The sequence below is a fragment of the Cydia strobilella genome, chromosome 8 (assembly GCF_947568885.1).
Source record: "Cydia strobilella chromosome 8, ilCydStro3.1, whole genome shotgun sequence".
In the NCBI taxonomy this organism is placed as follows: domain Eukaryota; kingdom Metazoa; phylum Arthropoda; class Insecta; order Lepidoptera; family Tortricidae; genus Cydia; species Cydia strobilella.
The window spans coordinates 4,071,794-4,094,207 of NC_086048.1; the positions used below are offsets into that span (position 1 = coordinate 4,071,794).

The 22,414-nt window shown below is 39.2% G+C and overlaps 1 protein-coding gene across 2 annotated transcripts in view; it reads left to right on the forward strand.

The window, feature by feature from the left end:
• LOC134743460 (mannosyl-oligosaccharide alpha-1,2-mannosidase IA-like) overlaps positions 1-19,492 on the forward strand; it is a 154,067-nt gene extending 134,575 nt beyond the window's left edge. The window contains exons 4-10 of one of the 2 annotated variants that reach the window (XM_063676895.1): positions 11,424-11,526; positions 12,646-12,753; positions 13,397-13,624; positions 14,288-14,426; positions 15,173-15,317; positions 16,362-16,478; positions 17,346-19,488. In XM_063676895.1, the coding sequence (XP_063532965.1) occupies positions 11,424-11,526; positions 12,646-12,753; positions 13,397-13,624; positions 14,288-14,426; positions 15,173-15,317; positions 16,362-16,478; positions 17,346-17,495 (990 nt within the window). In that variant the 3' untranslated portion in view covers positions 17,496-19,488. Of the gene's footprint in view, positions 1-11,423; positions 11,527-12,645; positions 12,754-13,396; positions 13,625-14,287; positions 14,427-15,172; positions 15,318-16,361; positions 16,479-17,345 lie in introns of both variants that reach the window. The other variant, XM_063676896.1, reaches the window with a different exon arrangement.
• Positions 19,493-22,414: the final 2,922 nt, after the last annotated feature.

Consider the following 22,414-nt stretch of genomic DNA (forward strand, 5'->3'; position numbering starts at 1 on the left):
AAAATGTATTTTATTTTACCAATAAAGATCTGTATATCTGTAATATAACCGACTCTCTCTTACCTACAATGATACAATGCATATCGTCAAGTAAATTCTCCCTAAGCTATGGGACCTTTTTTACAAATAAGTACTTAGAGCGTAAAATTGGTCGATCTTATATTATAAACGAGACCAATTACATATTATAGTATTTTATACAATCGTGATATAATAGAGAGCTTTTCAGTCCAGTACCGTGTTTAAGCAACGAAGCTTGCTGAGTTGCTTAAATTAAGGTACGAGATTGAAAAGCTTGATTATATCACTATTGTATATAATACTTTTTCTACGAGACAAAAAAATAATACTTTCAACTAGTAGAATCATATAGGTAAACAAACCAAAAGTATACAGCTAAGATACGCAAGCTGCCGCAGCCCGCGATACCTTCATACAGTTCATACCGATGCCCCGGCCGCCGGGCCCGGCGCCCCCGGCGGGTTGGTCAACGACACCTCCTCGTAACTCATGAGGCCCTGGTACCGGCTCCGCGCTAAATTCAATTTTAAGACAGTTTTTTTCTCGATTTTGGCCACCGTAGCCTATGGAGACTAACAAGCAACGCTAAGTGGTTTTCGTAGGGTATGGATGTTGCTATATAAAGGGTGTCACATGCGCGTTTCTGACTTATAAAGAAATTGTTTCTACTACAACATAAAATAAAATGTTTTTGTTGGCCAACCAATCACAAAGCAGATGCATTGAATCGAGTCTCCTCGAAATGTATGAAGTTCTATTTTCAAAATTTTATAATTGACTAAACCGTATCGATAAAATTCTTATGCTCGAGTCGGAAGTGCCATAGCCTATCCAACGTTGAAAAGAGTAAGGTTGTAGTGTTGCATGTGAAGTTGTAATACGCAGATTATACTCGACGAGTAGAAAAAATATATTAATAACGGGTCACTCACGTATTTTAAGTCGAAAAACGCTCCCCCCCCCGCATCCGACCCGTTAGTGACCCGTTATTAATATATTTAATATGTCTGTGTCTCACGGAAGTTATGAGACCAATTACCTTGCTTGTTTAATGAAATAATGAATGAGACACCAAAATACGTATAAGCATATATTATGCTTCTGTAAAAGGATGTAATAAAATAAAACGTATCAATATGTAGAGTCCACATTAAAAATATGTAAACGTTATTATTGTGCGTAGTGACACATAGTTTGCAAAAAAAATCCCTTATGAAAATCCTGTCTAAACTAATTTAAATTTATATTTACTTGAAAAATTCAATCAGATTCAGATGGCTCACCGCGAAAATCGGAGTTTGTTGTCTGCGTCTCTATCGCTCCATTATGCAAGTGCGATAAAGAGGCAGATAACTTTCGTTTGTAGCGACAGGCCCTCCGAGTACCCTTATTTGAGTTGAAGGCGAACTTAAACTTTAGTGATCACGTTAACTCACTCGCAGTCCGGCTCGCTCGCACCAACATAGTGTGAGCAAGAGGCAAGAGTACAGGGCTATAACCATTTACCTCGGCGAACCTTTTCATTGTTTCTAATATCTGCTCTAGTATCTTATCTCTGCCCCTTGTCACAGAAAGCCAATTATAATATAAAATAAAGCAATCAATCGCACACTGCATCTCGTTGTTGTCGCTACTACTCCCTAACTCGCTATACGCTCTCTGAAAATTCTGACGACCCTTGGCTATTCATCTTGGACTCTGGTGATTTCCCTGATATTGACCCTGGCTTGTTTTTGAATTCCGATTCCGCTTTTATACCGCTAAACGCTATCCGTTTGGATAACTTTGGTTCGAATAAATCTTGGTTTCTACACCAATATAAATCTGTGTTTGTATTCTGCGTTTCTTTCTGTTCGAATATTGATTGTATTAACAATTATTTCGTACAATTTGCAATATAAACAAATAAATAAAACTATAAGTCAAAATAAGGTCGTTTGGTTTTGTTGTAATAAATAAATCGAAGTCAAAATCGATTGGTCGTTTCGTTTATGTCTATTTGTTTGTTGCTGTCCGAAAAATGTAAAAAAAAAAAGTTCTATTACTTGGAACTGTTAAGTGGGATTGGAGCGGTCATGCCTTACGATAAGGATAAATTGGGGGAATTTTTACTTAACGACGTAGAATGTCGAACCGTCGACGAACATGGTTCCATACCTCTGCCGATTATTCAACAGTCTTTCAAAACTCTGCCAAATTTCGTTCTAGAAAATAAAACTGTGTGTATTTTAGTGAACTAGGGAGCTGGCTATCCAGAACTGCTGAGATTCTGGGTGTAAGACCTGCATTGGCTGGGATGCTAGCTCAGAACATAGCAATTACTCGATCTCACGGCTGTTTTCGGACATAGTTTATCAAAACTCTGTAAAATTTCGTTCTACAAGATAGAACTGTGTGTATTCTAGTGCACTAGGGTTCTAGCTATCCAGAACTGCTGAGATGCTGGTTGTAAGACCTGCATTGGCTGGGATGCTAATCTAAGAACATAGCATTTACTCGATTTTGAGACAATTTTCGGACAGTCTGTCAAAACTCTGCCAATTTTCGTTCTAGAAGACAGAACTGTATGTATTCTAGTGCACTAGTGAGCTGGCTATCCAGAACTGCTGAGATGCCGGGTATCAGACCTGCATTGGCTGGGATGCCAGCTCAGAACTTAGCAATTTCTCGATTTTGAGACAATTTTCGGACATTGTCTATCAAAACTCTGTCAAATTTCCTTCTAGAAGATAGAACTGTCTGTATTCTAATGCACTAGGGTTCTAGCTATCCAGAACTGCTGAGATGCTGGGTGTAAGACCTGCATTGGCTGGGATGCTAGCTCACAACTAAGCAATTTCTCGATTTTGAGACAATTTTCGGACAATCTGTCAAAAAGTCTGCCAATTTTCGTTCTAGAAGACAGAACTGTGTGTATTCTAGTGCACTAGTGAGCTGGCTATCCAGAACTGCTGAGATGCCGGGTATCAGACCTGCATTGGCTGGGATGCCAGCTCAGAACTTAGCAATTTCTCGATTTAGAGACAATTTTCGGACAGTCTGTCAAAACTCTGCCAATTTTCGTTCTAGAAGACAGAACTGTGTGTATTCTAGTGCACTAGTAAGATGGCTATTTAGAACTGCTGAGATGCCGGGTATCAGATCAGCATTGGCTGGGATGCTATGCTCAGAACTTAGCAATTACTCGATTTCGCGACTGTTTTCGGACATTGTCTATCAAAACTCTGTCAAATTTCCTTCTAGAAGATAGAACTGTCTGTATTCTAATGCACTAGGGTACTAGCTATCCAGAACTGCTGAGATGCTGGGTGTAAGACCTGCATTGGCTGGGATGCTAGCTCACAACTAAGCAATTTCTCGATTTTGAGACAATTTTCGGACAGTCTGTCAAAACTCTGCCAATTTTCGTTCTAGAAGACAGAACTGTGTGTATTCTAGTGCACTAGTGAGCTGGCTATCCAGAACTGCTGAGATGCCGGGTATCAGACCTGCATTGGCTGGGATGCCAGCTCAGAACTTAGTAATTTCTCGATTTTGAGACAATTTTCGGACAGTCTGTCAGAACTCTGCCAATTTTCGTTCTAGAAGACAGAACTGGGTGTATTCTAGTGCACTAGTGAGCTGGCTAATTAGAACTGCTGAGATGCCGGGTATCAGATCAGCATTGCCTGGGATGCTATGCCCAGAACTTAGCAATTACTCGATTTCGCGACTGTTTTCGGACATTGTCTATCAAAACTATGTCAAATTTCATTCCAGAAGATAGAACTGTGTGTATTCTAGTGCACTAGGGTTCTAGCTATCCAGAACTGCTGAGATGCTGGTTGTAAGACCTGCATTGGCTGGGATGCTAATCTAAGAACATAGCATTTACTCGATTTTGAGACTATTTTCGGACATAGTCTATCAAAACTCCATAAAATTTAGTTCTAAAAGATAGAACTGTGTGTATTCTAGTGCATTAGTGAGGTGGCTATCCATAACTGCTGAGATGCCGGGTATCAAACCTGCATTGGCTGGGATGGCAGCTCAGAACTTAGCAATTTCTCGATTTTGAGACTATTTTCGGACAGCCCATCAAAACTCGGTCAAATTTCGTGATAGAAGATAGAACTGTGTGTTTTCTAGTGCACTAGGGAGCTGGCTATCCAGAACTGCTGAGATGCTGTGTATAAGACCTGCATTGGCTGGAATGCTAGCTCAGAACTTAGCAATTACTCGATTTAGCGACTATTTTCGGATATAGTTTATCAAAACTCTGTAAAATTTCCTTCTAGAAGATAGAACTGTGTGTATTCTAGTGGAATAGGGAGCTGGCTATCCAGAACTGCTGAGATGCTGGGAGTAAGACCTGCAGTGGCGGGGATGCTAGCTCACAACTAAGCAATTTCTCGATTTTGAGACAATTTTCGGACAGTCTGTCAAAACTCTGCCAATTTTCGTTCTAGAAGACAGAACTGTCCGTATTCTAGTGCACTAGGATTCTAGCTATCCAGAACTGCTGAGATGCTGGTTGTAAGACCTGCATTGGCTGGGATGCTAGCTCAGAACTTAGCTATTTCTTGATTTTGCGACTATTTTCGGACATAGTCTATCAAAACTCTGTCAAATTTCCGTCTAGAAGATAGAACTGTGTGTATTCTAGTGCACTAGTGAGCTGGCTATTTAGAACTGCTGAGATGCCGGGTATCAGATCAGCATTGCCTGGGATGCTATGCCCAGAACTTAGCAATTACTCGATTTCGCGACTGTTTTTGGACATTGTCTATCAAAACTCTTGTCAAATTTCCTTCTAGAAGATAGAACTGTATGTATTCTAGTGCACTAGGGTTCTAGCTATCCAGAACTGCTGAGATGCTGGTTGTAAGACCTGCATTGGCTGGGATGCTAATCTAAGAACATAGCATTTACTCGATTTTGATACTATTTTCGGACATAGTCTATCAAAACTCCATAAAATTTTGTTCTAGAAGATAGAACTGTGTGTATTCTAGTGCACTAGTGAGCTGGCTATTTAGAACTGCTGAGATGCCGGGTATCAGATCAGCATTGGCTGGGATGCTATGCTCAGAACTTAGCAATTACTCGATTTCGCGACTGTTTTCGGACATTGTCTATCAAAACTCTGTCAAATTTCCTTCTAGAAGATAGAACTGTCTGTATTCTAATGCACTAGGGTTCTAGCTATCCAGAACTGCTGAGATGCTGGGTGTAAGACCTGCATTGGCTGGGATGCTAGCTCACAACTAAGCAATTTCTCGATTTTGAGACAATTTTCGGACAGTCTGTCAAAACTCTGCCTATTTTCGTTCTAGAAGACAGAACTGTGTGTATTCTAGTGCACTAGTGAGTTGGCTATCCAGAACTGCTAAGATGCCGGATATCAGACCTGCATTGGCTGGGATGCCAGCTCAGAACTTAGCAATTTCTCGATTTTGAGACAATTTTCGGACAGTCTGTCAAAACTCTGCCAATTTTCGTTCTAGAAGACAGAACTGGGTGTATTCTAGTGCACTAGTGAGCTGGCTATTTAGAACTGCTGAGATTTCGGGTATCAGATCAGCATTGGCTGGGATGCTATGCCCAGAACTTAGCAATTACTCGATTTCGCGACTGTTTTCGGACATTGTCTATCAAAACTATGTCAAATTTCCTTCTAGAAGATAGAACTGTGTGTATTCTAGTGCACTAGGGTTCTAGCTATCCAGAACTGCTGAGATGCTGGTTGTAAGACCTGCACTGGCTGGGATGCTAATCTAAGAACATAGCATTTACTCGATTTTGAGACTATTTTCGGACATAGTCTACCAAAACTCTGTCAAATTTCCTTCTAGAAGATAGAACTGTGTGTATTCTAGTGCACTAGGATTCTAGCTATCCAGAACTGCTGAGATGCTGGGTGTAAGACCTGCATTGGCTGGGATGCTAGCTCACAACTAAGCAATTTCTCGATTTTGAGACAATTTTCGGACAGTCTGTCAAAACTCTGCCAATTTTCGTTCTAGAAGACAGAACTGTGTGTATTCTAGTGCACTAGTGAGCTGGCTATCCAGAACTGCTGAGATGCTGGTTGTAAGACCTGCGTTGGCTGGGATGCTAGCTCAGAACTTAGCAATTTCTTGATTTTGCGACTATTTTCGGACATAGTCTATCAAAACTGTCAAATTTACGTCTAGAAGATAGAACTGTGTGTATTCTAGTGCACTAGTGAGCTGGCTATTTAGAACTGCAGAGATGCCGGGTATCAGATCAGCATTGCCTGGGATGCTATGCCCAGAACTTAGCAATTACTCGATTTCGCGACTGTTTTTGGACATTGTCTATCAAAACTCTGTCAAATTTCCTTCTAGAAGATAGAACTGTGTGTATTCTAGTGCACTAGGGTTCTAGCTATCCAGAACTGCTGAGATGCTGGTTGTAAGACCTGCATTGGCTGGGATGCTAATCTAAGAACATAGCATTTACTCGATTTTGAGACTATTTTCGGACATAGTCTATCAAAACTCCATAAAATTTAGTTCTAAAAGATAGAACTGTGTGTATTCTAGTGCATTAGTGAGGTGGCTATCCAGAACTGCTGAGATGCCGGGTATCAGACCTGCATTGGCTGGGATGCCAGCTCAGAACTTAGCAATTTCTCGATTTTGAGACTATTTTCGGACAGCCCATCAAAACTCGGTCAAATTTCGTGATAGAAGATAGAACTGTGTGTTTTCTAGTGCACTAGGGAGCTGGCTATCCAGAACTGCTGAGATGCTGTGTATAAGACCTGCATTGGCTGGAATGCTAGCTCAGAACTTAGCAATTACTCGATTTAGCGACTATTTTCGGATATAGTTTATCAAAACTCTGTAAAATTTCCTTCTAGAAGATAGAACTGTGTGTATTCTAGTGGAATAGGGAGCTGGCTATCCAGAACTGCTGAGATGCTGGGAGTAAGACCTGCAGTGGCGGGGATGCTAGCTCACAACTAAGCAATTTCTCGATTTTGAGACAATTTTCGGTCAGTCTGTCAAAACTCTGCCAATTTTCGTTCTAGAAGACAGAACTGTGTGTATTCTAGTGCACTAGTGAGCTGGCTATCCAGAACTGCTGAGATGCTGGTTGTAAGACCTGCATTGGCTGGGATGCTAGCTCAGAACTTAGCAATTTCTTGATTTTGCGACTATTTTCGGACATAGTCTATCAAAACTGTCAAATTTACGTCTAGAAGATAGAACTGTGTGTATTCTAGTGCACTAGTAAGCTGGCTATTTAGAACTGCTGAGATGCCGGGTATCAGATCAGCATTGGCTGAGATGCTATGCCCAGAACTTAGCAATTACTCGATTTCGCGATTATTTTCGGATATAGTTTATCAAAACTCTGTAAAATTTCCTTCTAGAAGATAGAACTGTCTGTATTCTAGTGCACTAGGGTTCTAGCTATCCAGAACTGCTGAGATGCTGGTTGTAAGATCTGCATTGGCTGGGATGCTAGCTCAGAACTTAGCTATTTCTTGATTTTGCGACTATTTTCGAACATAGTCTATCAAAACTCTGTCAAATTTCCGTCTAGAAGATAGAACTGTGTGTATTCTAGTGCACTAGTGAGCTGGCTATTTAGAACTGCTGAGATGCCGGGTATCAGATCAGCATTGCCTGGGATGCTATGCCCAGAACTTAGCAATTACTCGATTTCGCGACTGTTTTTGGACATTGTCTATCAAAACTCTGTCAAATTTCCTTCTAGAAGATAGAACTGTGTGTATTCTAGTGCACTAGGGTTCTAGCTATCCAACACTGCTGAGATGCTGGTTGTAAGACCTGCATTGGCTGGGATGCTAATCTAAGAACATAGCATTTACTCGATTTTTTGACTATTTTCGGACATAGTCTATCAAAACTCCATAAAATTTAGTTCTAAAAGATAGAACTGTGTGTATTCTAGTGCATTAGTGAGGTGGCTATCCAGAACTGCTGAGATGCCGGGTATCAGACCTGCATTGGCTGGGATGCCAGCTCAGAACTTAGCAATTTCTCGATTTTGAGACAATTTTCGGACAGTCTCTCAAAACTCTGCCAATTTTCGTTCTAGAAGACAGAACTGTGTGTATTCCAGTGCACTAGTGAGCTGGCTATTTAGAACTGCTGAGATGCTGGGTGTAAGACCTGCATTGGCTCGGATGCTAGCTCACAACTAAGCAATTTCTCGATTTTGAGACAATTTTCGGACAGTCTGTCAAAACTCTGCCAATTTTCGTTCTAGAAGACAGAACTGTGTGTATTCTAGTGCACTAGTGAGCTGGCTATTTAGTACTGCTGAGATGCCGGGTATCAGATCAGCATTGGCTGGGATGCTAGCTCAGAACTTAGCAATTACTCGATTTTGAGACAATTTTCGGATATAGTTTATCAAAACTCTGTAAAATTTCCTTCTAGATGATAGAACTGTCTGTATTCTAGTGCACTAGGGTTCTAGCTATCCAGAACTGCTGAGATGCTGGTTGTAAGACCTGCATTGGCTGGGATGCTAGCTCAGAACTTAGCAATTTCTTGATTTTGCGACTATTTTCGGACATAGCCTATCAAAACTCTGTCAAATTTCCGTCTAGAAGATAGAACTGTGTGTATTCTAGTGCACTAGTGAGCTGGCTATTTAGAACTGCTGAGATGCCGGGTATCAGATCAGCATTGCCTGGGATGCTGTGCCCAGAACTTAGCAATTACTCGTTTTCGCGACTGTTTTCGGACATTGTCTATCAAAACTCTGTCAAATTTCCGTCTAGAAGATAGAACTGTGTGTATTCTAGTGCAATAGTGAGCTGGCTATTTAGAACTGCTGAGATGCCGGGTATGAGATCAGCATTGGCTGGGATGCTATGCCCAGAACTTAGCAATTACTCGATTTCGCGACTATTTTCGGATATAGTTTATCAAAACTCTGTAAAATTTGCTTCTAGAAGATAGAACTGTCTGTAGTCTAGTGCACTAGGGTTCTAGCTATCCAGAACTGCTGAGATGCTGGTTGTAAGACCTGCATTGGCTGGGATGCTAGCTCAGAACTTAGCAATTTCTTGATTTTGCGACTATTTTCGGACATAGTCTATCAAAACTCTGTCAAATTTCCGTCTAGAAGATAGAACTGTGTGTATTCTAGTGCACTAGTGAGCTGGCTATTTAGAACTGCTGAGATGCCGGGTATCAGATCAGCATTGCCTGGGATGCTATGCCCAGAACTTAGCAATTACTCGATTTTGCGACTGTTTTTGGACATTGTCTATCAAAACTCTGTCAAATTTCCTTCTAGAAGATAGAACTGTGTGTATTCTAGTGCACTAGGGTTCTAGCTATCCAGAACTGCTGAGATGCTATTTTTAAGACCTGCATTGGCTGGGATGCTAATCTAAGAACATAGCATTTACTCGATTTTGAGACTATTTTCGGACATAGTCTATCAAAACTCCATAAAATTTAGTTCTAAAAGATAGAACTGTGTGTATTCTAGTGCATTAGTGAGGTGGCTATCCAGAACTGCTGAGATGCCGGGTATCAGACCTGCATTGGCTGGGATGCCAGCTCAGAACTTAGCAATTTCTCGATTTTGAGACTATTTTCGGACAGCCCATCAAAACTCGGTCAAATTTCGTGATAGAAGATAGAACTGTATGTTTTCTAGTGCACTAGGGAGCTGGCTATCCAGAACTGCTGAGATGCTGTGTATAAGACCTGCATTGGCTGGAATGCTAGCTCAGAACTTAGCAATTACTCGATTTAGCGACGATTTTCGGATATAGTTCATCAAAACTCTATCAAATTTTCTTTCTAGAAGATAGAACTGTGTGTATTCTAGTGCAATAGGGAGCTGGCTATCCAGAACTGCTGAGATGCTGGGTGTAAGACCTGCATTGGCTGGGATGCTAGTTCACAACTAAGTAATTTCTCGATTTTGAGACAATTTTCGGACAGTCTGTCAAAACTCTGCCAATTTTCGTTCTAGAAGACAGAACTGTGTGTATTCTAGTGCACTAGTGAGCTGGCTATTTAGAACTGCTGAGATGCCGGGTATCAGATCAGCATTGGCTGGGATGCTAGCTCAGAACTTAGCAATTACTCGATTTTGAGACAATTTTCGGACAGTCTGTCAAAACTCTGCCAATTTTCGTTCTAGAAGACAGAACTGTGTGTATTCTAGTGCACTAGTGAGCTGGCTATTTAGAACTGCTGAGATGCCGGGTATCAAATCAGCATTGGCTGGGATGCTATGCTCAGAACTTAGCAATTTCTCTAATGCGAGACTATTTTCGGACATAGTCTTTCAAAACTCTGCCAAATTTCGTTCTAGAAGACAGAACTGTGTGTATTCTAGTGCACTAGAGACCTGACTAACCAGAACTGCTGAGATGCTGGGTACCAGACCCGCATTGGCTGGGATGCTAATCTAAGAACATAGCATTTACTCGATTTTGTGACTATTTTCGGACATAATCTATCAAAACTCTATCAAATTTCGTTCTAGAAGATAGAACTGTGTGTATTTTAGTGCACTAGTGAGCTGGCTATCCAGAACTGCTGAGATGCCTGGTATCAGATCTGCATTGGCTGAGATGCTATGCCCAGAACTTAGCAATTACTCGATTTCGCGACTATTTTCGGATATAGTTTATCAAAACTCTGTAAAATTTCCTTCTAGAAGATACAACTGTGTGTATTCTAGTGCACTAGGCATCTGGCTATCCGGAACTGCTGAGACGCTAGCTGTCAAATTTGGGATTTTAGCTCAAACTTAGCTTTAATCAGAATATACCTACAATTTGTTTTGATGTTCGTGTCCCATACATATATGGAAAAAAAATTTTTTACAGTTTTGACTAGAACTCGTTCTATATCGTCTAGAAATGTTAGTATCTTACGTTTGAATGCTATTTTGAGGCTGTGGAGTGGATAACGGCTGGGATGCTGGAGTGTCAAAATGTGAAGTTAGCATCTCATTTTCAAATTTCATTTTTTTCGCGAAAATGAGCAGAACTATGAAAAAAAACCACCTAGAACTGTAGAACTATTAGGGATGCTACTAGAACTCTTAAAAAAGATTGAGATGCTAGCACTTGATATGCTAGGTTCACAGACACTAGCGTGATAGGGCCCTAAAGCTGACAGCAGAAAAAATATGCAATGTTAGAATGTTATAGTTGTGCTCTGGCGTATTTCTAGTCTACCATTAGTTATGGCTGAACTAAGGAGGACCTTAATGCCTTAAGATTAAAAAAATACATGTGATTGGGCCCTTTGATTGATCTCATTTTTCATGGGAATTTATTAATTTTAATACCCAGCACAATGTCTTTATTTTAAATGAAACTAACATGTTATCAAGGCCGTTCAGCAACGTAGATATTATAATATTGATTGCACACATTTCAGGCGAGCCGGCAGTACCACTGGGCGGGACCTAACAGCATTCTGTCGGAGATCGGTACCCTTGATCTTGAATTCAAGTATTTGAGCGACATCACAGGAAAAGATGGTAAGCGGTCCATAAATCGAATGGTTATAGTCTGCATCTTCTCAAATGATTTTTTCGCCAAAGTCCCTAATCAGTTAGACAAAAGCTTTTGTTCCTTTTGTGTGTGCGCGTGCCCATTGTCGGTTAGCGCATGCCACTCGCTGATACACAATGGTCACGCGCTTACCAACAATGAGCACCCGCACGCACAAAAGGAACAAAGGCTTTTGTTTAACAGATTAGGGTCTTTGGCGAAAAAATCGTTAGAGAAGATGCAGACTATAAAGGAGAAGTCATTTTCTTTATAGTCTGTCACTTCTGTCAGGTTTTTGACAAAAGGCAATTTGGACATTTGGTGAGAACGGTCACTATAAACTAACACAGTGGCCAGATATACCGACAAAAGAAGTATCATGTGTGTTGTCTTAAGAGGAAATAGGAGCTGAGCCACTTCTCAGATTTGAGAATTTTAGGTGAATATCTCCGTCGCTGGAAACCGCTTTGTTTCTCCGAATCTGGACCGATGTCTAAGTCGACAAATTATATCTAAATTATAGATACGTATAGGTTATCTATAATAGCTGACCCATTAACCTCTTAGCCTGGAGATTTTCAACGAACAATTTATCAAGAGGAATATTTTGACTGATAGTGATAATTTAGAATGATTATTTTACAAATAATATGGCCCATTTTCCTTGTTTGCATAATCGTTATAAGTTTTTTGTCATAATAATAAATGTTGTAAGTGGGACTATTTGAAACGTGTATTCACACATAGAACATTAATAAAATCTTCAAAATATTTTATATGCAATTATGCAACGCATGGTTCGTCAGGTGGCACAAATGCATAAATAGCCATAATTTATGTTATGACTATTACCTACAAAATATTATACACCGACTTAAAAGTTGAAATAATTTCTAATAGTCCAATGTTGTCTGTATTGTATAACCCCACACAAGTTCTATTAGATTTCATAGGTCTTTGTATTTTTATATACTCTCTGTGGTTAAGCTGAATAAAGTTAATTAGGTTAAACAATATTTTAACGACTTCTCCTTTCCTCAAAACTGATAGTATAATGCTTGATGGAAATAACACACTCAATACTAAAATGATATGTTTACTTTCAGTATACAGAAAAAAGGTGGAGCGCATCCGGGACGTGCTAAACAACATCGAGAAGCCGAGCGGACTGTACCCTAACTTCGTCAACCCCCGCACCGGGCAGTGGGGACAGAGTGAGTTCCATTCCTATCATCCATAAGTTGCCCCACCCTAGCGCCTTCAACGTCGACGTCCAGTCAGCGCTATGGAAAGTGGCGTCGCTGCGCAGTTGCGCCAACGTTGCGTCGAGCAGCAGCCATAGAGTTAACTAGACGCCGACGCTTGGGAGACGCTAGTGTGGGGTCTTTCTGCTGCTGAACATACAAGAAACGAACGTAAAGGGAACACTTTTCCCTACTTTGCACCAATTTACACATTGGGTAATTTGGATCAGATTTTTGAGGGCTTAATCGCTCCAGCGAAAACTAGGGCAACCAGCTGGACGTAATCTGTAAACAGTCAATTATATGCTTATACAAATGGTACATTTTAATGATACAGCATACAGGTCACAGGGACATGCAAATATTTGAGATGACGTTACCAGTTGAACGCTCTACTTATGGTCTCCACACAACACTATTACCCAAATGGAATACAAATCAGAGAAAGTCAGGAAAAACTCAGGGAAGCTAATGATGGTTATGGAATGTCAGGGAAGTTCTAAAGAGGTCAGGGAAAATTAAGAAAAAATTCAATAGATAGTTAAAAAATTCGTGCATTATCTATATAACTTGTAATATTATTAGGATTTAATGGATTCATCTTCATTTCCAGGGCACATGTCCCTGGGAGCGCTCGGCGACTCCTTCTACGAGTACCTCCTGAAGGCGTGGCTGATGTCCGGTCAGACGGACGAGCAGGCCCGCGCCATGTTCGACGAAGCCATGCCAGCAGCCTTGGACAAGATGTTGCGGGTGTCGCCCTCTGGGCTCTCGTATCTGGCTGAGATGAAGTATGGAAGAATATTGGAAGAGAAGATGGATCACTTGTCGTGCTTCGCAGGTTTGTAGACTTTGTGTATAAGAGGGTAACCAGCATTTTACTTTTCACAAGCCCATAAAGGACGCAAACAAGTGTGGTGTTCGACGATGCCCGCTGCCTTGGACAAGATGTTGCGGGTGTCGCCTTCTGGCCTGTCGTACCTGGCTGAGATGATAGAGGAGGATTGATATTGGAGAAGATGAATCACTTGTCGAGCTTTGCAGGTTTGTAAACAGAAATCATTTTTGGTTGGCCAAGCCCGGATAGAAGCAAGAATGCGTGATGTTCGACGGTACCATGCCAGCGGCACTGAACAAGATGTTGCGAGTATGACGGTGTGGACTGTCAAAGAATATAGGAGATGGGCCATTTGTCATTTATCGTGCTTTGCAGGTTTGTAGACAAGGATTTTTGATTAAACAAGCCAAGACAAATTTGATTAAAGAAGCAAGGGTGATGTTATCATGGCAACCTTAAGCAAGATGTTACTGGTGATATTGTAGGAAAATATTGGTCGTATTTTGCGTATTGAATTGGCATTGTGAGTGTAAAAGAAAGAAATTTGGCTCAGTGAAGTTGATCTTACCGTTGTATTCACTAGCAAAATTTTACACCTGCCAAAACATCTCGAGCTGACGTTATTTTATCATAATTGATGATCAAAAATACCGATTTATGTTCCAGGTGGAATGTTCGGATTAGCTTCCACGACATTGGAGAACACGTTGTCAGAACGGTACATGGACGTGGCCAAGAAGCTGACACACACCTGCCACGAGAGCTACGCTCGCTCCGAGACTAAATTAGGCCCGGAAGCCTTCAGGTACTGTCCAAAAAGTAGTGTTCCTCTTTTCAGGAGTCAAGGCTCAGTTTCATATCGATAGGGCCCGCATGCGGGGTGCGGGGGATTTCCATAACGCACGCAATGGGGCCCGCATTTCGGGGAACTGTTTACAATTCTTTTGCTTTGTTTTTGCTGGACTTAGGTATGATTCCCTCATGTACTCTGCCGCAACAATCAGTCTCTTGCCATTTTACCACAAAGACAAGTTTTAATGCTACTTGCATTACATTCCTAACTTTTAAATCGTAAAAGTATTCTTGTTGGTCTTTCTCTCTCTAATATCTTTTAATATAAGTATATATATATCTAGCCTCAAACTAAGCAAACCTTGTACTATGGGTGCTAGGCGACGATATACATACTCATTAGAAAACATCCATGACTCAGGAACAAATATTTGTGTTCAGAAATCATCACACAAATAAATGCACTTACCGGGATTCGAACCCAGGACCATCGGCTTTACAGGCAGGGCACTCACTACCCACTAGGCCAGACCGGTCGTCGAATCAAATAAATAAAAACACAATTTTTAACACCAATTAAATTAGGTTCTTAACTTCGTAATCTTTAGACTTTATTAAATTGTAAAACGGGACTTAATCGCGTATTTAAGTTTTAAGATTTACCCCCGACGTTTCGAGGACGGCGTTGTCCCCGTGATCTCGGAGAAGACTCCAAACCAAACAGATGAAAAGTAATATAACATAAATTCTTTTATTCAGATTTTCAGGCGCAGTTGAAGCGAGAGCGCAAAAGAGCAACGAGAAAGTATACTTACTACGTCCGGAGACCTTCGAGAGCTACTTCATCATGTGGCGCCTCACCAAAGACCAGAAATACCGAGATTGGGGTTGGGAGGCTGTGCAGGTAAACGATTTATCATGAGTATCATGCCATGATCTACAAGGTGCCCACGAGGAACCCGAGAGAATTTAACCACGCATTTCTGAGGCCAAGAGAAGGATAAAATGTTATATGAGTAGGTAAATTTCAACAAAATAAAAAATGGTTATAACTCTGAAACTAGGCGAATTCCAGAAAAGTTTATAGGACATTTTAGTCTTTAAATATGTGGTTCCTCGTGGGCACGTTGTATATGTCTCTTACCCTCTTTTTAGGTTTCCGTACCCAAAGGGTAAAACCGGGACCCTATTACTAAGACTCCGCTGTCCGTCTGTCCATCTGTCTGTCTGTCACCAGGCTGTATCTGATGAACCGTGATAGCTAGACAGTTGAAATTTTCCCAGATGATGTATTTCTGTTGCTGCTATAACAACAAATACTAAAAAGTACGGAACCCTCGGTGCGCGAGTCCGACTCGCACTATATGTCGGTTTTTTTTTACTTAGCATAAACCTATTAAATTGTTTCTCTTTAAGAGCCCATCAACGTGCTCACTATATATAGGTACACGCGCCACTGCTTAATAATTGTGATTATTTAAATTTAACGATTGATATTTAAAAAAGGAGGCCGCTACGTACTGTATTTTGTATTTAAGTATCTTTTGAATACATCAAACTAGTTTTTTTGTTGCTGGTTTCGTCGATCTATGAACTCAAAACGAAAACGGCCGTTATACCTTGGACGCATAGATTGACGAATCCAGCAACGTAAAAACTATTATAATCCTAAAATCTTAGAGGCATAACGGAACCGTCATGCCTATAAGATTTTAGAGAATGAGCTGTATCGTAAATTGGGTCTGACTAATCAAAAACATCTCTGGAAACAATAAGGGATCAGTTGGAAACAAATTTCGACATCCGAACTGGAAAAAAATATAGCACAAAATTACTCATTTGTACCGAAAACAAAGGGTGAACTTAAACTTTTGCCCGGTACTGTATATTGTATTAATAAACGCTTTTGTGTAGTATGTACTCCCATTAATTTTGTTATTTTCCATAGGCGTTGGAGAAGCACTGCCGCGTGGAAGGCGGGTACACGGGTCTGGTGAACGTGTACCACAGCAAGCCGCAGGGCGACGACGTGCAACAGAGCTTCTTCCTCGCCGAGACGCTCAAGGTACTTATTGTGAAATATGTAGATCACTACGGTTACACGCTAGTATTTTTAGTTGCTTTTGGCGGCATGTTTCGGACTCGTCGGGAGTCCTTCCTCAAGCTGCCCGCGGCGGCTGTACTCCGTGCGTGCGTGCTAGTGAGTGTAACCGTAGTCATCTAAATATTTTGAAATATTTTATCTCACGACAGTTTAATTTTGAGTACTTATTGTACTTTATATTTAAGATAAAATATTTAAAACGTAAAATACACTCGCAAGCGAACGCCACAAGCTAAGTGTGGTTTCATGACGCGCCAATTTCGCACGCACACATATTCACTTATTAGGTTTGAGCTCGTCTTCATTCTGTTACCAAACTGAGAATGACTGAAACGCCAAAAATCTTTTTAAGAAAATTGCTTCTAGAAATCTTACGCATTTAGTCATAATATAATTGTTGTTGCGTGCTTATATGTCTCGTTTTCAAGCAAAAAGGTACCACATTGTCGCTCGTCATAAGGGCGCTTTGACAGCTTTTTCGTATTACATACAAGCAATTTTCGTCCTTATGTTAAGCGACAATGTGGTACCTTTTGATTGAAAACGTCACATATGTAATATATTTCAGTTATAATACCATATATGTAATTATTCAACTAAAAGTAAAACTAAAACTAACTAAGAATAACAACTTATAAATAATAAAAATTAAAAAACAAAACTACTCTTAATTAAAAAACATCTAAATAAGGCCCCCGCGGCATTGTGCCAAAGATGCTGGCAGCATTCCCTCGCTGAATGGCAATACTTATGCGCTGCGAGAGAAAGCCGCCAGCTCTCTGGTCATAGTGGTCAACATAGTGTAATATATAATATTCTAATTCCCAGTACCTGTACCTGCTGTTCGCGGACGACTCGCTGGTCCCGCTGGACGAGTGGGTGTTCAACACGGAGGCGCACCCGCTACCCGTGCGGAGCAGGAACCCGCTGTACCGCGCCGTGCAGCCCGGCGAGCCCGCCATGGACAACCAAGTCTAACTTACGGTGCACCCTGGCTGTCTAATACTTACGGTAGGGGGCGTAAGGGAGGCTTGAAACATTTTTAAAAAAAGTGACAACTTCAAGATTTTTTTGAAGTAAAACTTCTTTAGGCGCGACTAGAGGCACGGGTGCGAATCTCCTCGCTTCGGGCAAACTCGGCTCCGCATTGCTCCGAGCAATTATTAGGGTTGGCACAACTTGACGTCCCTTTGCGTGCACGACCACAGATAAGATAAGGACTTGAATTTCGACAACCCTAAATAACCGAAAGGGATAGTGATAGTGCCATATATTAGAAAGGGATAGCATGATTCGACCCTGATTCGATTTCCTTTCTGTACGGTAGTACTATTATTTATTCTGTGCTAGAGGGCAACTGTTTTTTTTTCTGACGGAAGTAACGCTCAGTAGTGACACCCGCACAATAGGAAAGTGCCAACATAGCGATAAACGTCATCGTGAAAGAAGTTTTACTTCAATCGCGCGTAAGAATTACACGCACACCCTTTTTTTGGCATGCATGCCTGAATACCGAATAGATATCGTAAAAAATATATTTTGATCTTGACACTTTTTCTACTAAAATGTTTAAAGTGTCCGACTCGGTAGATCCCCTTCTATAGGGGTCGGCAAACGTTTGAGAAGAAGACCCAACCGCAGTAGAAATCACTAGTTTTAGGAATCTCAAAGAGCCGCAATCGTTGTTTTCCTTGGACTGGGAACTCCAAGTGTTAATACTTTGAGTGACGTGAAGAGCCGCAATTGTAGCTCCAAAAAGCCGCGGTTTGCCGCCCCCTGCCCTACTAAATTGACTGTTCTACTAACAACAGCATCATGACTGATCATCGGTGAACCTTATGTATTTGAAATAAGGTTTACGAATGGTCAGTTATCGAGATGCATGTTGTTACAGTTGAATCACGAGTGGAATGAACGAAATTTTTAAATGTAGTAATTTTTTTTTTCGTGGTTTCGAAACATACATACGACCCAGTGTGATTGAGCCATATATATTACCAGAATAAAGGCCACATCTACTGTAAGGTATGTTAATGTTCTTTAAGTTCCGCTCTCCTTCTAAATTGGAGATAAAAACATACGCAGTTCAATAACTATTAGAAAAATCGTAATTGATTTACGAAAAGTCGCGTAAGAATCGACGCATACTGCGCAATCGGCAAGATGCTTTTGGAGGCGAAAAATAATGAAACTTATTGTTATGGTATTACAGCTGCAATTTCAATGAAAAAAATTAAATTGCGTTTGAGTAAATACATCATTAAGATTTTTTATTGTTGTTGGTTACTGCAAACTGCAAAAAAGTTGCACCCGAATTTTTGGTACAGGGTGATAATTTTCTGTTTCTAATTTTGTTTATTATACTCTGGCACACACAATTTGTCAGTTTAAAAAGGCGCGTAATTCAATTGTTTTCTGTGGCGACAACCCTATACGCCTACATTTTTTTAATTTGCCGCCTTCTACTGACAAACTGGGTGTGCCAGAGGATAAATTTCAAATTAAAAAATAAAAGTGTTTAGAAATGCTTCGAAAACAAAGTGAAAATTTAATTATACCTAAATTATTATTATATGTCCACTGCCTAATCGAAGAATGAAAACGACGAATTGTAATCGTAGGGCACGAATTTTTGTAATTTTTTCTTAAAATTCTTAATAATCGTGCTTAATGTACCAAGATAATGTGACCAAAAGATTTACTCTTTTAGAAAACGCTATAGGTAATTTCTTCCCTACTGTGGGTTAGTGATTAAAATCAGATTAACTTTAGTGTCATTTCAATGTAATGACAACTGTCAGTTTTATTAATTTATAAAGTTGAAACTTCTTTCCATATTTTCACTTCTCAATTTTTATTTCCTCTAGCTAGATAGCCGTTTTATAAATGTCTTGGTTAATAGTCCGTTTAAGTTAACTCTGCACCGCCTGTACAAAGTGTGGACATGTCATTATAAACGATAAATTTTCATAAAAATGTGACGTTCATTGTGACACTTACTTACTATAAAGTTCTTGCAGAGTTAGCTTGGTTAGTTAGATTTTGTACGCTATTTTATTTGTCAATGATTGAGCTAAGTGATGTTTATGGATCTAATCGTTTGAATTGTGAGAAAATGACTCGTAGCTTATTTTATTACTTTTTAACAACCGTGGCCAGTCATAGTGAGTATTATTGGCCATTAATTTAGTTTCATTTCCTCTATATCATAAAATTAAATAACTATTTATACATGATCATACTTACTGTTATTGTTTTCTATGTAGACGTGGGTACTTTCTCATACCTATGTAAAGAGAATGTACAAATTTATTATTATAACAATTGTATTGCAATTACACTTGAGGAATGAAACTTTTAAAAGCAAGCAGGTCGAATTTAGGCATTCCTTGGGGACCTTATTCATGATACCTTAAGATCTGATTTAGAATAAAAAACTCATTCTAAAAAAGGCCTCAAGTCTTATATCTTAACCTATTTTTTTTTTTAAATAGATTGAGTGGTGAAAACCGTCATCTCAATATATATTTTCGTTTTAAGGTTATGAATGTTATGGAGATGACAGCTGTCACCATACCCACGATATGTGAAAAATACTTTAGTGATCATTTTTTCCTTCCCACGAAATAATATAAAATTATCACACACAATCACATTACAATCAAACTTACTTCGTAATAGGTATACTTATTCACTCTTCATACTATTAGCAATGATTTTGTATTTACATCTATACCTTATAAATTATAAAATGTAGTTTAGAAAATTATACTAAGACATTAGCTACAATTTTCTATACATGAATAATAATATTTGATACTTGAAGCTCGTAATTAGGAAAAGTATCAATATCAAGGTTAACATAAGGTGGAAAGTGTATACTTATTAATGACCATCACTGTCAGTGTGTCGCTTTTCAAGTTACGTAGAGTCTGTCTAAGCTAACTTTGCACCGTTATGAACAGAAGAAATGAGGGAGTGTTTTTATAAGTGTCATATTTTCATAGAAATTTGACATGAATGATGACATTTCCATACTGTCATTGCAAATGCCATGCAGAGTTAACTTGGTCCGACTAGCTATAATTTAAAGGTGACTAACTTTTGAGTTAAAATAATAGTTAACTGAGTTAATTCACTGATAGTACTAAATATACAAGAAGACGAATCCACGAACTGCTATTCCTGCAGAGGCATATATAGTGCTTTTCTCCAAACATGCGAGGAAATAAGGTAAAATAATCATTATTTAAGCACCAAGCATCACTCAAATCGAACCTTTACATCAAAAACGTCAAAAACAATTTCCCTCTAATTATTTTTTAAAAGTTAAAAACACAACTTATTCTGCCATTCAGTACCATTCAATACAATACAATACAATACAATACAATACAATACAATACTCTTTATTGCACATCTTACATAGTTTACAATATAAATGTACAATAACATATACACAGACAATTGGAATTCAATATTCGTTCATTCAATATATTTGTGCAATATAAGCTGTGTGCACACATAAGATCCTTAAAAAAATATAAAAGTTATATATAGTTGGTCAAGCAAATCTTGTCAGCAGAAAAAAATCGCGAAATTAAAATTATCTATGGGACGATATCCCTTCGCGCCTACATTTTTTTAAATTTTCCGCCTTTTTCTACTGACAAGATTTGCTTGACCAACTATACCTAGTCTTTGATTTGATATTTTATTAAGCAGTATTCGCACGATCATACACGACGGTCTTGTAAGAACGAGACATGTAAGGTCGTTTATCTTACTATCTCACTCTATCCTATAGATTGAAATGATAGCTGTCGGGGTCGTGTAGACGCGGGCTGCGGCTATAATAATTGGCTGTTTGCATTTTTCTTAGTGGATACATATTAAAAAAAAGTAAAAACAATACAGTAATAACTTCCCGTCGGCTAAAACAGGACAATAATGGTTTGAATTATTTTAATTTGAATTTGAACATAAAGAACAACTTCCCTTACTATTTTTGCTACAATAAGGTGAACATTTCCGAGCATATTGGAGAAAAACACTCTTTACTAAGACTCTTCCTGTATCGTCCATACTTTGGGATTTTCCCTACTATCACAGTTAAAGAACATTCTGTATTTTTTATACATTGGCAGTGTTTCTGAAGTCAATTAGAATCAAATGTAGTGCTTTTCCGATTTTCTATTCCATTACTCAAAGGGCTATTGAGAATAGCTGTATTTCCCCTCCCAAGAGCTCATCAAATGCTCAGTAGTGAATATATACGGCCAATAACACGATAAAAATATTACTAACCAGTATTTTAACTTGATACAACCATCTTCGAAATCAGATACCTACAATAAGTTACGTTACGTTCACTGCGGTAGGGGGTCGAAAGACGTTAATTACGAATTGCCGCAGCGAAGGTGTTACTGTTTTGTACAGTTTGGTTTCAAGCGCAAGTCAAAATAGACTGGATGATTTTATTAAATTAAACTGCTTATAAACAATTAAACATACATGTGCTTACTCGGGGCACGAATACAAAAAGTGATGTTTATTATTGAAAACCTTTGTTACTGTAAAGAGGTTCGATATCATGTAATATCGACCCTCAAGGTAATAAACTTTAGTAATAAACATCACTTTCTAGTTGGTGCTCCTAGTTAGCACACGTGTATGTTTATAAATAATATTTTTGTCGTGCCAATGGCCTTTACCGGGCATTATTTACAACTCGAAGCACAAACACTTACATTTGTGATTTTTTAATACTTTGTATAATCAGATATATACGATAACAATTAAAATGTAATATATAAATTAATGATCACTCTAAACATTATAGTAGAATAAAACTAAACTATGTAATTCAATTTTACTGATATTTAAACATAACGTTA